Below are 12,849 nucleotides of genomic sequence, written 5' to 3' on the forward strand. Positions count from 1 at the left end.
TTTATAATCTGTTGTTGAGGAAAACATCATGGGAAGAATAGGGCATGCATTCCATGGGCTGGTTACATGGGTCCGTTTCAGAGCAGATTCTGGACTGTTTAAATGTGGATAAGCAGTGGTCAGAAGCTTACAAAACAGATTAACTGGGGCATAATAAAGCCATTAATTTATCTGTACAATGTAAAAATAGATGCATTTTTCTTTTTAATTTTATTAACTGTTCTGTATAGGTATCACATTGATTTGATTCATAAATCAAAATACAAAGGCGTACTCCCACCATCCCATCTGCCCCATTCCTTCTCCTACCACGCATGCCAGTGGTACCCACTTTGCTTTGTGTATCCTTCTAGGGTTTATGCAAATATAAACATGTATTCTCTCACAACCTCATCTCACAAAAAAGGGGTAGCAAGAATGTTACTCACATGTTCGAGACCTTACTGTTTATCTCTTCCCAGTCTTTCCACATCAAAAAAAACCCTAATCCATTTTCTTTTTATATCTGCACCATATTCCACTACAAGTATGTACCATGACAATTATTTAACTAGGTCATTATTAATGAACATTTAGTGTTTTCCAAACTTTTTGCTGTTAAAATAATCCTGTGATAAATAACCTTATACATTAGAGTTGCCTTTACATATTAAGATGTTTGTTTACTGTTCTGTAACCATCTGACCATGATACAGAGAAAGAAGAAAATCTTGCAACTGCAAACCCATCTGAAATCAAGACAAAGCCCTTCTAAAGAAGAGAAAAGCTACAGAAAAACAAAACAAAATTTAGATTTGTTGGGTTAGATAATGAATGACGCATATGTGGTAGCATTGGATTGGTATTTGTGGAAGGAGTGATACAGTTTGATTATTTAGGCTGCCCATTCTCCATCCTTATCTTCCTCTTGCCGACCCCCTCAAAGCCTCATCACCCATTCAAGCTGTAGCGTCTGACTCTAAGAAATTCTAACAGCATTCGATCTCATAGAGGGGGAACACTGTGGCAAAGCATTGACTGATGAGGTGGCAGGTGTTACCTCAGAGGGCAGAAAGCCACCCCCTCCTTTCCTGGTCATCGTCTGACCTGAACCCAGATGCCCAGCTGGAGGTAAGGCTGCACAGAGCCATCTGCACACCAAGGAAAGCAGGGCTGTGTGGGTGTTGGCTGGTCCTTCCATCAGAACACAAGTCCTGGGCAACTCCCTAGGTAACTGTCAAAGCAGCAGTCCTCAGTAGAGACCAGAGAGGAACCCAGGAGGCAGTCCCAGCACTTCTCAGACACAGCCTCTAGCAAAGGGGCAGGAAATTCTGTCCACGGAGCTGACTCATACTGTCTTTCCACACGCATCCTGAAGGTTCTATTCTAAGTTTACCAAAGGGAACATGCCTTTAGGCAGAAGCAGAGCACAGAAGTGGTTGTGGCTGGGGCTTCAATTAGTATTTCCTCTGTAACATGTCAAGATCCCACCAGAAGGGCTAAGGAAGGAAGGAGGAGAAAGCCCATCCAGTAAACATCAGCTGAGCCAAATTCCATTTACACTTCTTTTCAGAAGTGCATATGCATCATTACCTGTGTGTGTACACAATGACAGTTTAATTACCCTGGGGTTAAAGTCAAACTACTAAAAATGAGTAACACTTGTTTGGGCTTTAATTGGAAAAAACCCAATGTATAAAGGTATTTTTCAGACAAATTGGAGAAAATAGAACATGAATTTGGTATTAGATGAGATTAAAGAATTACTGTTAATTTTCTTAGGTGCGATCATGGTATTGTGGTTCTTGTTTTAAAGTCCTTATCTCTCGGAAATACATACTGAAGTATTTATAGATGAAATTATATGCCAGGGATTTGCTTTAAAATACTGCAGTCCACCCTCTCCATACGAGAAAAAGTGTGTGTGGTGGGGCGGAGGAGACATGAATGACAGCTGGGTGATGAGTACATGGGGTGTGGGCATATACTATTCTATCTTTATGAATGTTTCATAGTAAAAAGGAAAAAGGGCTGTTATAATGGCTATATGCCACTGAGACCTCACTAGTGACCAGAACAGGCAGTGTGGTCCCACAGGGGTGACACTTCTGTCCTGTATGATCCTCAGATGATCGAGTTGGTGACCGCACAAAAGTCAACCCAGTAAGTAACTGCACTCGATTTTACATTCCATCAGCTAACACACTGGTTCTCAAATGTGGCTGCACGCTGGAATCACCTGGGAGGTTTATTTTTGTTGTTTTAATTGGTGCCTAATTTAATTGTTTGGGGTACAGCCTGAATTTCTGGATTTTAAAAAGTTCCCCAGTAATTCTAATGTACAGTGAAGTTTCAGAATTAGTACTCTGAGAACCTAACATACTAGTTCAGGAAGATAGCAAGGGTAAGTGAGTGAGAAAGGACAGGGACAGCTGGATACTCTCTGCTCGGGCCTTTCCTGGGACCCCCCTGGCCTGATTTTCTGTCTCTCTAGGGCCTCCAAGTCTGGCGTCCAGGCTGAGCATCCCTAAATTACCGGTGCAATCAAAGATGACACGAGAGCTATAGTAAAAACTAGGGACTTGGCAAACAGGTTAAAACCAGAAGCTGGACCTACTTTAAAGCCAGATGAGAAATGACTCGTTATCAGTATCAGGATTGCAGGCCGGGCACGGTGGCTCAAGCCTGTAATCCCAGCACTTTGGGAGGCCGAGATGGGCGGATCACGAGGTCAGGAGATCGAGACCATCCTGGCTAACACGGTGAAACGCCGTCTCTACTAAAAAATACAAAAAAAACTAGCCGGGCGAGGTGGCGGGCGCCTGTTGTCCCAGCTACTGGGGAGGCTGAGGCAGGAGAATGGCGTAAACCCGGGAGGCGGAGCTTGCAGTGAGCTGAGATGCGGCCACTGCACTCCAGCCTGGGTGACAGAGCGAGACTCCATCTCAAAAAAAAAAAAAAAAAAAAAAAAAAAAAAAAATCAGGATTGCAGTGGATACCAAGTGTTCCATTGACTGCTCCCACTCACCCACCTGAGCATTAAGTGCTAATGTGCATCTTGCTGAGAGCAGCTTACGTTAGCTACAGAAAAACTCCTGTTTTAAGAGGCCGAGGGGTCTTAAGCAGTGAAATTTGTCATAGCTGCTGAGTACTGGGGCCCTAACAGCTGGTCTTATTCAAGCAAAGAGGAAGTAGAATTCTCTTAGGACTGCAAGCCTCTCCTCACAAAGAGACTGGGGCTATTTTCCTGTGGCAGGTGGTATACTCTGATGAGCAACGATGAGCCTCTGCCTACTTTCTTGTGGCAAAAAGATAGATTCTGGTGTCATTCTCAGAGCCTGGGAGAGGTGGAACACTTGCATCTGTTGAGGCCCCTCATCTATGTAACTCCTATGGCCCTCCCTCCTATGACAACCCTGAAGTGTAATCATGTTTCCATTTTACAGATGAGCGTAATGAGGCTCATGAAACCTTAGTTACTATGCTTGAGTCAACACTACAACAGAGAGCAGGGCTGGAATCTGACCCAGCCGAACTCCAAGGCACTACACTTTTTCCATAGCAATGTCCTCTAAGAGATACTTTAGGTTAGAACGAACATGGCACCTCTTATTTCCACCTGTAGGAAATAATACAAAGGTTGCTTGGTCACACATCCTCCTAGTGAACCTATTAGTCATCACGAGCCTTGAACTTTGCTTTATCATGTTCCATGGGGACATGCATTCTTCCTCCATCCACCCCAACTGGGTGTTGCTTTCCAGCTACCCTGGCTGCTCTGTCCATGGCACTGTACAAGGAGGCTGAGTGCTTCTTACACACCCAACTCTAAAGTCCTTGCTGAGGCAAGGACTCAATACCAACCTCAGGGTCCTTCCCTTGACCTGCACTCACATATCCAGGTTTGAATTCTGTATATAAGGTATAAAGAGACCTAGTGAGCAAGTCAACCTAGGTCAAAAGTCAGGTTTTGGACTCTACTCCTTGGATGCAGAGAACCTTCTCTGTTACTGACCCCATTCGTAGCTATGCCAGCCCCAACGACAAGGTCAACTCAGATGCCAGTGTCACTTAATACTGTAGGTGTAAATAAGATACATTTTTACTCTCCACTCAACCTTGTAGATCTTAGTCAAGGCTGCATACTCATCCCCAAACCCCTGTCATTAAAGCTTTTGCCCCAGGAGACTCTACTGGTGTTCCAGAGACAGTATCAGAAGTCAAAAGCTACCTGGAACCTTTCTTCTGGAACTGCCTTCAAGGCTAGTCAATCATGAATGAGCCAGCCATTAAAAAAAAAATTCCATCCTTACTATTAATTAAGCACCATTTTTTAAACTTTAGTGGATCAAAGCTTGTTCTGGACTTATTTACCAAACTTAGCTCTAATAAACTTAAAAATCTACCTTTACAAGATAAATACTTACTAGTGCCAAGTATGGCCCCCACTTTCTCTTTTTTTTCTTCTGAAAAGAGTTCCACAAAGGCTTCTGAAAATGTTTCCAGCAAACGGCTGTGAGATCAAGCTGAGAGAGGAGTCTCCTGAGGTGAGGTCATGGCTTTGAAAGATACAACATTCAAATACAAACATATGTGTTCAGATGCAAAGGTACATGCTCTGATGTATGTGCCTTAAAACAACAAAAAATTCAAGCCACATGATTATATCTTCTATTTTATATAGGATTATGCTCCATCAAAGAGCATTAAATGGCTTTAATGATATTAATGACATTGACGTGCCAAGTACACTTTGCCTTTATGTGTCCTCTTTAATTCTCATTGCAGTTCTATGAGGTACGCGCTCTTAGGATCTCCATTTTAGAGTTGGGGAAACTGTTGCCCAGAGAAGGAGTAGCCCAACCTATGAAGCCATTGAGAGGTCAAACCAAATAGGCAGCCTGATTCCAGACAGACACGGCTCTTTCTTACCCCTTTGCTCATTTCTAGACCTCACCAAGTTAGTCCAGCAAAGCTCAGAGGCGCGGTGCTGCTTAACTCTTAGCTCAGCTGGTTTGGCAGCCCAGAATTTAACCCTCCTTTGGTGCTGTGTCCCAGCCTGCACCAGCAGATGTCTTGATAATAAACAAATGCTCATACAGAATGGAACGGTAACATACATGGGCTGGTACAGGCAGTGCAGAATGACACCTTAACAGTTAAACACTCGGCGGCTCTAAAGCAGCATGGCCCAAGTTGTGTTCCCTGCCCACCAATTTCTAGCTTGGTCAACTTATTTCATCTTTCTAACCTGCAGTTTCTCTATCTGCAAAACAGGAAAGCAAGAGTATCTCCTCTGGGGCATCTTGGGGTTTGTCATGCCAGTTAGCTGCACATGGCAAAAAGCACTTTGCATAGTACCTTCATACAGCAAGCACTTAATACATGTTGACACGTATGGCAATTATTCCAGCAAAGGTTCAGTAGATGACAGACAGCAGGGTGGGCAAAATGTGGTAAAAGCAGGGAGGTGCCTCGGTGCAGGGCCGCTCCACTGGCTGATGACAGAAGCCCTCAGCACGGGTGCCTGAGCAGAGATCTCACTGTGTAATATCCTCTAGCAAATGAGAACTGTGCAATTCAACAGGTTCTGCCTGGACCTCTGAAGTCAACATGAGAGTCCTCCTTGCAACAGGGAATTACTTGGGGGCTTTCGGACACCAGTGGAATTCCCCCCACCACACACACCTTTTTCCTAAAATGCCAGCTTGACATTAGGAGGTCAGTTGTGGGTCTGCACTTCTGTACTTCTCAAAGCCCGAGTTTCCTTGGTTTCACATCCACCTTGTGTTTTCCCAATATATGTCTGCGCTTGAGTAACCACTCCAAAGGGAGAAGGGAGGGGGAACTGGTCTAAAAGGGTGGCTTCCCAGTCTTTGCTGGGTGGTTTCTGAGATGGTCCTGCAGAGGAAGGGTTAAAAGGCAGCTACTGGAGCAGCCTGACCTGTGGGCAAAAGAACAATTTAAACAAGAAAATAAAATAAAACAATAGCCCCTCTGGACACCATCACCCCCACAGGTCCCATGTGGGACAGAAGGGAAGAGTTCTGCATTTAAAAAAAGATTTCCAGGAAGAAGGCTGGTCCAGGAAGAAGGCTAAGAAGAAGAGGAAGAAAAAAAAAAAAGCCAGGAGGGGTGTTTTGGAAACGATTTTTAGAAATTCTTACTGCTGCTTATTAAATTATTAACTTTTTGCCTGGAAGCAGGTTGTCCCCACCCACCGCCCTAGGCAGTCCACAGTTAAGGCGGGGTCACCCCCTCAGCCAGGCCACTAAGGAGAGGAACCTCTGGGAATGTACTGGTTTCAAAGCCACAACTGGCAGCTGAACTCACAGCACAGACTAGCGGCACTGCCTACAGAAATGGAACTTGAGTCACGTACAAAATTTAAAATTTTCTACTAGTTACATTTAAAGAGTAATGAAAAAGCGGGTGTCATTAATTATAACATAGTTGACACAACCAAGATATCTAAAATATTTTTGTTTCCACAGTAACCAAAATAAAATAATCATTAATGAGATACTTTACATTCTTTTTTTTTTTTTTTTTTTTTGTAATAAGGCTTCAAACCCAATGTGTATTTTGCACTTTTGGCCCATGTCAGCTCGTACTAGCCTCGTTTCGAGGTTCAACAGCCCAGGTGGCGAGGACTACATACTTGACAGTATGGGTCTAGAAGCCACGGTGTGGTGCAGTAATTCTCAGTGGAGTCACCTGGATCTCCAAGGTGGAGGGGTGCTGCCTTGCGGTGGTGTGTTTGAAAAATGTGGCATCCCAGCCCCACCTCGGAAGGCCTTAGTAAAAGGCAGCTGGCTTTCCTCCAAGTTCCGCTGCGGCACAAGCCGCCACCCACGCAGCCCGGTCACCACCGCCTCTCTGCAAGAGTCATACAAGAAGGCTTACGTTTTAAAAATACACCAGCATGCTAGCTTGGGGTTTGTAAGCACAAAAAGTAGGAGAGCAAGGAAGGGCTCCAGAGGCAGGTGGACCGGGCCTAAGAGTAAAGCGCCCACGCCCGCTTAACTATCCTTGTCTATCAGGTCTGAACTCGGCCCAAGCTTCAACAGAGGTTTTCCCTCTTTCTCTGTGCTGTCATGAGCACCAAGTTCACTCTCGTTCCCTTGTCTATAAGGGCAGGGACCCTGTTTCTAGTTGCAAGATGCTGTAAGAACAAGTGATGGTCCAATGAGGGGTATTTTGATGGTCCAATGAGCTCTTCAAAGGAGCAGAATTTCTTTAGCTAATATCCCCTGTGGTATTCAACAGGGAATTTAAAATATCCTCAAATAGGGCCCACTATAGCTAATACTTTATATCCTTAGGATTCTGGCCAGAAAGAAGCTACCTTTCACCTGGAGGAGGGAGGCTGAGTGTCCATCAAAACCCACCAAAGGCCACTCTCCACCGATAGTGGGTTCCCTATGTTCTGGGATAAGGCGTTCTGGTTTAGCCTTACTTGCTGTGGTGCCTAATCGAAATCTCTCTAAGGAGGAGTCTGACACACCAGTATGGAAAAGTTCTCTTATCATTTGGAGAATATAATTTAGGGCTGGGTAGATAAACATGTACAGGAAATACTTCTATAGAGGTCTTGATCCTCTGAAGATTAATAACCCATGGAACTGGAGCCCAGCCTCAAACTCAGAGGAAATAGGCAAGTTATAAAAACAGGAAGAACGGGAAGTTTATTTTTGGATGAATATTTGTTCTAGCGAAGCTCTCGATACTGACAAAAACCTTGATCTGCAGGTCATTTGCTGCAGCTGAGCAGCTGCAGTGCATGTTTCTACAAGCTGTCCCACCAGAGATTTCCAGGTCTTTCTGGAAAGAGCCTCGCCCCACTCCTGCAAAACATCTGCCTCGCTGCCACTGGCTGAGAGACTTCTTTCTCCTGCATTCTTGATGTGCGGGATCTGCAGCTCAGCTAGAAGCCTCAGTCACTTGCAACGGTCCTCTCGGCCTCCTTCCCAGTGCCCAGAGCCGGCCTATCTCCACCAGGTGTGTGAGCTGTAGCTGTCGGAGTCTGTCCCAGCATGGTGTTATCAGCCTCCCTCGGTGGACTGCCGGCCTCCCTGGTCTCACAGCCTCCAGTGCCCCTTCTCCCGACCCTGTCAGCATACTTTCCATGGCTTCCTACTGCTAATGGAATAAAGTCAGATGTTCCCAAGCTTGACGGGCAAAGCTCTTCACAATCCAGCCAAATCTACTTTTACAGTCCCATCTCCGTAGGCAGGACCAGCTGCATGATTTGCAGGGCCTGGTGCAAAATGAAAATAATTTGTGGAGCCATCCTTAGCTCAAAACTTAGTAAGAATTTTAAGAGAGTAACAGCAGAGAATTAAACCAAGTGTGGGGCCCTTCTGAGAGCAAGCCTGGTGTGGTAGCATAGGCTGCAGGCCCATGAGGCCGGCCCCTTCCCCACACCTCCCTTAGACCGACCCCAGAAGGCAGATGCTACCCCATGGAGAAAAGCCCTCCTTACCTCTTCCTCACTGCAGTGAAACTCATCCTTTCCCTCAAGGAAGACTTCAAGACAAGAAAATCGGTTTCCACCCTGGCGGGTCCCCATTCAGAGGCACTCTCTGGCCCTGATTTACAGTATGCCTACTCATTTGCCTGTCTCTCCTGCACACCTCCATTCACCAGGAGTTCCAGGCTCCTGTTCATTGCCTCTTCATTTCTGTGCCCTCCTCTCCACCTGTTCAGAACAAAACTGGACACACAATAGGTCTGCTATAAATTTCTATGGCATGTTCACTAGAAATTTTGCTTTCCACTTCTTTTTTTTTTTTTTTTGAGATGGACTCTCACTCTGTCGCCCAGGCTGGAGTACAGTGGCACCATCTTGGCTCACTGCAACCTTCGCCTCCTGGGTTCAAGCGATTCTCCTGTCTCAGCCTCCCAAGTAGCTGGGATTACAGGCGCACCACCACACCTGGCTAATTTTTGCGTTTTTAGTAGAGACAGGGTTTCACCATGTTTGCCAGGCTGGTCTCAAACTCCTGACCTCAGGTGATCCGCCTGCCTCGGCCTCCCAAAATGCTGGGATTACAGGCATGAGCCACCGCGCCCGGCCTGCTTTCCACTTCTAATGAATACTTACAAAGCCTCTTATGACTTTGCTGACTGATTAAAGGAAAAATTAAAAATTTCCTAAGATTTTCCCTTTACATAAGAGGAGATGCCCACGCCCTCTGGGGAGCTGGAGGGCGTCTGAACAGGAACTTCCATTAACCGCCATTGTGAACCGGGCTACCCAGATACAAAGGCTGCCCATGTTGTCTTTGGCAGTTGCTTCACAGGTAACCACGCCAGTGCAGCGGTGGAGGGGCGGCGTGGCAGAGGGATGGGAGTTAGGAGAGTCAGCATGACCCTCGTTCACCTTCCTGGTCTGATACAGTGGTGGGGAGAAACCAGAGAGGAAGAAGGTCATCTCATGTTTGATCCCCTACCCAGTGGCACCAAGAAGTAGAAGTAGAAGGAGAAGGGCAAGAACCTGGGGTTTTCGTATCTAGAAACTTTAAATGAGCTCTCGTTTCCTTGGAAATCATGACCTTTTCAGGGAAAATGCTTGTGGGCTCTTAAGTTCCTTTAGAGCAAAGTGGTAGAAGAGACAGACGATGATCACCACTCCCCCTAATAAATGTAGACCTGCTTTAGTGTTTTTCAAGAGGAAGAAAAACACTGGACATCCCAAATAGCTTCCTAAAAATGTTCAGGTAAAGTTGATTTTTCCAGCAATTGTTAACTGATCATGCCCATGGGAGATGGTGAGGCAGAGAGGGGGGATGATATTGTATCAGAAAGCACAGGCCCGGCTGTAATCCCAGCACTTTGGGAAGCGGGGGCAGGAGGATCGCCTGAGGTCAGAAGTTTGAGACCAGCCTGGCCAACAGGGTGAAACCTCGTCTCTACTAAAAACACAAAAATTAGCCGGGCATGGTGGCAGGTGCCTATAATCCCGGTTACTCGGGAGGCTGAGGCAGGAGAATCGCTCAAACTGGGGAGATAGAGGTTGCAGTGAGCCGAGATTGCACCATTGCACTCCAGCCTGGGCGACAAGAGTGAGATTCTGTCTCAAAAGAGAAAAAAAGAAAAGCACAGGCCTTCACTTCATGTGCCCTCTGGTATCAGAAGGTCTTCACCAGATTTAATCAAGGGACCTTCTTACTCCTACAGGGCATTCAGCAACCACAATAGTAGCAGCAGCAGCTAACAATTATGGAGACAAGTATTCACTAGGTAAGGGCCAGGTCATGTCCTCTCTGTCGTACCTCTCATGGCATTGGTATCATCTGTACTCTTTTTGTTTACATGCTTCTATGCATATTGTGTATCTCCCTCTTAAGAATGTAAGGTCACTTCTGATTATGCAAGACCCAGAACAGTGCTGTGAACATAGTAAGCTAGTAATGCAATCATAAATTTGTCAAATATATATCATCTTCATCCTTACATTTTTATAGAGGAAGAGAGATCAAGTAAAGCTCGGACTAACTATATAAGGAAGGAAATTTCAGGTTTGGGCTCTTCAGCTGTCATTCTGTATATTCAGAGCACTCCGTTGTTTCAGAGGTCTTGGACATAAAGGCATCTTTTAAAAATAATGTCTGTAATCCCAGCACTTTGGGAGGCTGAGACGGGCGGATCACGAGGTCAGGAGATCGAGACCATCCTGGCTAACACGGTGAAACCCCGTCTCTATTAAGAAATACAAAAAACTAGCCGGGCGAGGTGGCAGGCGCCTGTAGTCCCAGCTACTCGGGAGGCTGAGGCCGGAGAATGGCGTGAACCCGGGAGGCGGAGCTTGCAGTGAGCTGAGATCCGGCCACTGCACTCCAGCCTGGGTGACAGAGCGAGACTCCGTCTCAAAAAAAAAAAAAAAAAAAAATGTCTACTTTAGAGACCCAGCTTTCCCACCACACTTCACCCAGAACTCACATGGATGACCAGCTTTCTACATATGGCTAAGAGCTATGTTTTTGTTTTTGTTTTTTAAGTTGAAGCTGGTTTTAATGTTATAGAAAAACACTTCAACTGTATCCAGTGAATACCCTAAGCACCTAAAACCCCAAAGGGGAAGCCGGTGGGGCTCTCGAAGTGTTGACGGAGTGAGTTTAAGGCACTATCTAAATGCCTTGCACGGTGTGGGCTGTGTGGGAGGTGCACAGTGGGTGCTGGCTCCCTCTGTTGGGGTCACAGAACACCAGGGGCGGGAATTCTACATGGCTGACTGGAACAATCTCCTCAGCCACCTCTGCCTTAGTCTGTACTGCCGCTCTCGCACTTTCTCTTTAATGAATACAGTCACTGCTCTACAGCGATGCCCACCACACAAGGAATCCTATTCACAGAGGTGTCGTTTCCATAGCTGTTTTACAGTCATTTGTAACATGGATCAGCTGGTTTTCACAGAAAATAATGGTAAGCACACCTAGGTCTCAGTTTATTTAGCAGAGAGCAACAGCTAAATATATCCAATTCTGATACTAATAAATGAAAAATCATAGCAAAATAGTCAAAACATCTGTAAACACTTCTCAATTATTTCGGCAGTAACGAGGGCCTACACTGGAAAGGTTAGGTATTTGTGTGCATACTAACTCCAGCGCGAAGGTACTATAGAGTTTGGTTAAAACAAATTTAAAAATTTAAATATACAAATGCATTTCCAATTTAGATCTAAAGACTATGAAACTAAAAATGCCAATTTACCATAAACATATAATATATATACATGTATATGAAAGGAAATGTATACACACTGAACTCCCAGGGAGAGCAAATTCTTTTTCTTTTTTTTTTTTTTTTGAGTTTTGCTGTGTTGCCCAGGCTGGGGAGCAGTAGCATGATCTTGGTTCCTGCAACCTCCTCCCACGTTAAAGTGATTCTCCTGCCTCAGCCTCTTGAGTGGCTGGGATTACAGATGTGCACCACCATGTCCGGCTAATTTTTGTATTTTCAGTAGAGATGGATTTTCACCATGCTGGCCAGGCTGGTCTCGAACTCCTGACCTCAAGTGATCCGCCTGCCTCGGCCTCCCAAAGTGCTGGGATTACAGGCGTGAGCCACCACGCACAGCGGAGAATGAATTTCTAAAAGCCACCACGATGCAGTCATGCAGCTCGCGTCTTCAGCTTCAGTACATCACACAGCCACACAAAGAGCTGGGCCAGCACCTCACCCACACGCTAGGTTCAGTCTCTTATTTTAATACAGTGTGTATGGGGAAAAGAAAGTTCAACCTGAGTGAATCCAGTGCTTATGAAACTGAATATGAGCCCTCAAGGTAAAGATCGCATGTCTCCTATTAGGGGCCGGGCCAAAGACATTATCAGTGCCCTACAAATGACAGTGAGGTCATGCCAGCCCTGGGCGGCATGTAGGCAGGGCCGCCCTGCCTGCCCAGTGCCTGGCTCCCAGCTACAGTACCTGCTCCTACTTGATCCTGGGCCTTGAAAAATTAGCCAAGGCCCATGGGTTTATGGCTCCATTTTCAGTGACTTCTTAAGCCCATAAAAGTATGGTAAGTACAGTGAGGGTGGCTGGGAGATGTCCTGGTCTCCTACTGCAGGGTTCATCCTGTGCTCTTAGGGGCTGTTATCAATGGGGCAGGAAGTCCCTCAGTCCCCTCCAATGATTCTTCCAGGGCAGACAAAGGACCAAAAGCAGGAAGGGGGTGGTGAAAAGCAATTTTTCCCCAAAACACACGCGCGCGCACACACACACACACACCCCAACTAAAAACATTACTGTTGTGTTCACGGATGTTTCCTAGGTACCCAAAGCAAAACCCAAACCCTGAGCATGTGGTTTCATATTATAAAGGCCCTATTCTTTAATTAAAATGGTCTTTCTCCATCTCAC

General features: G+C 45.7%; 1 protein-coding gene across 2 annotated transcripts in view; it reads right to left on the minus strand.

Moving 5' to 3' along the window:
- The window catches only part of LOC105465162 (sprouty related EVH1 domain containing 2), a 126,249-nt gene that overhangs the window by 68,898 nt on the left and 44,502 nt on the right, over window positions 1–12,849 (minus strand). The window contains exon 1 of one of the 2 annotated variants that reach the window (XM_071076828.1): window positions 4,407–10,671. The exons of the other annotated variant lie outside the window; for it this stretch is intronic. Within the exon in view, the coding sequence (XP_070932929.1) occupies window positions 4,407–4,570 (164 nt within the window). The 5' untranslated portion in view covers window positions 4,571–10,671. Of the gene's footprint in view, window positions 1–4,406; window positions 10,672–12,849 lie in introns of those variants that run through there. 2 annotated transcript variants of the gene reach the window in all.

The sequence above is a fragment of the Macaca nemestrina genome, chromosome 13 (assembly GCF_043159975.1).
Source record: "Macaca nemestrina isolate mMacNem1 chromosome 13, mMacNem.hap1, whole genome shotgun sequence".
Lineage (NCBI taxonomy): Eukaryota > Metazoa > Chordata > Mammalia > Primates > Cercopithecidae > Macaca > Macaca nemestrina.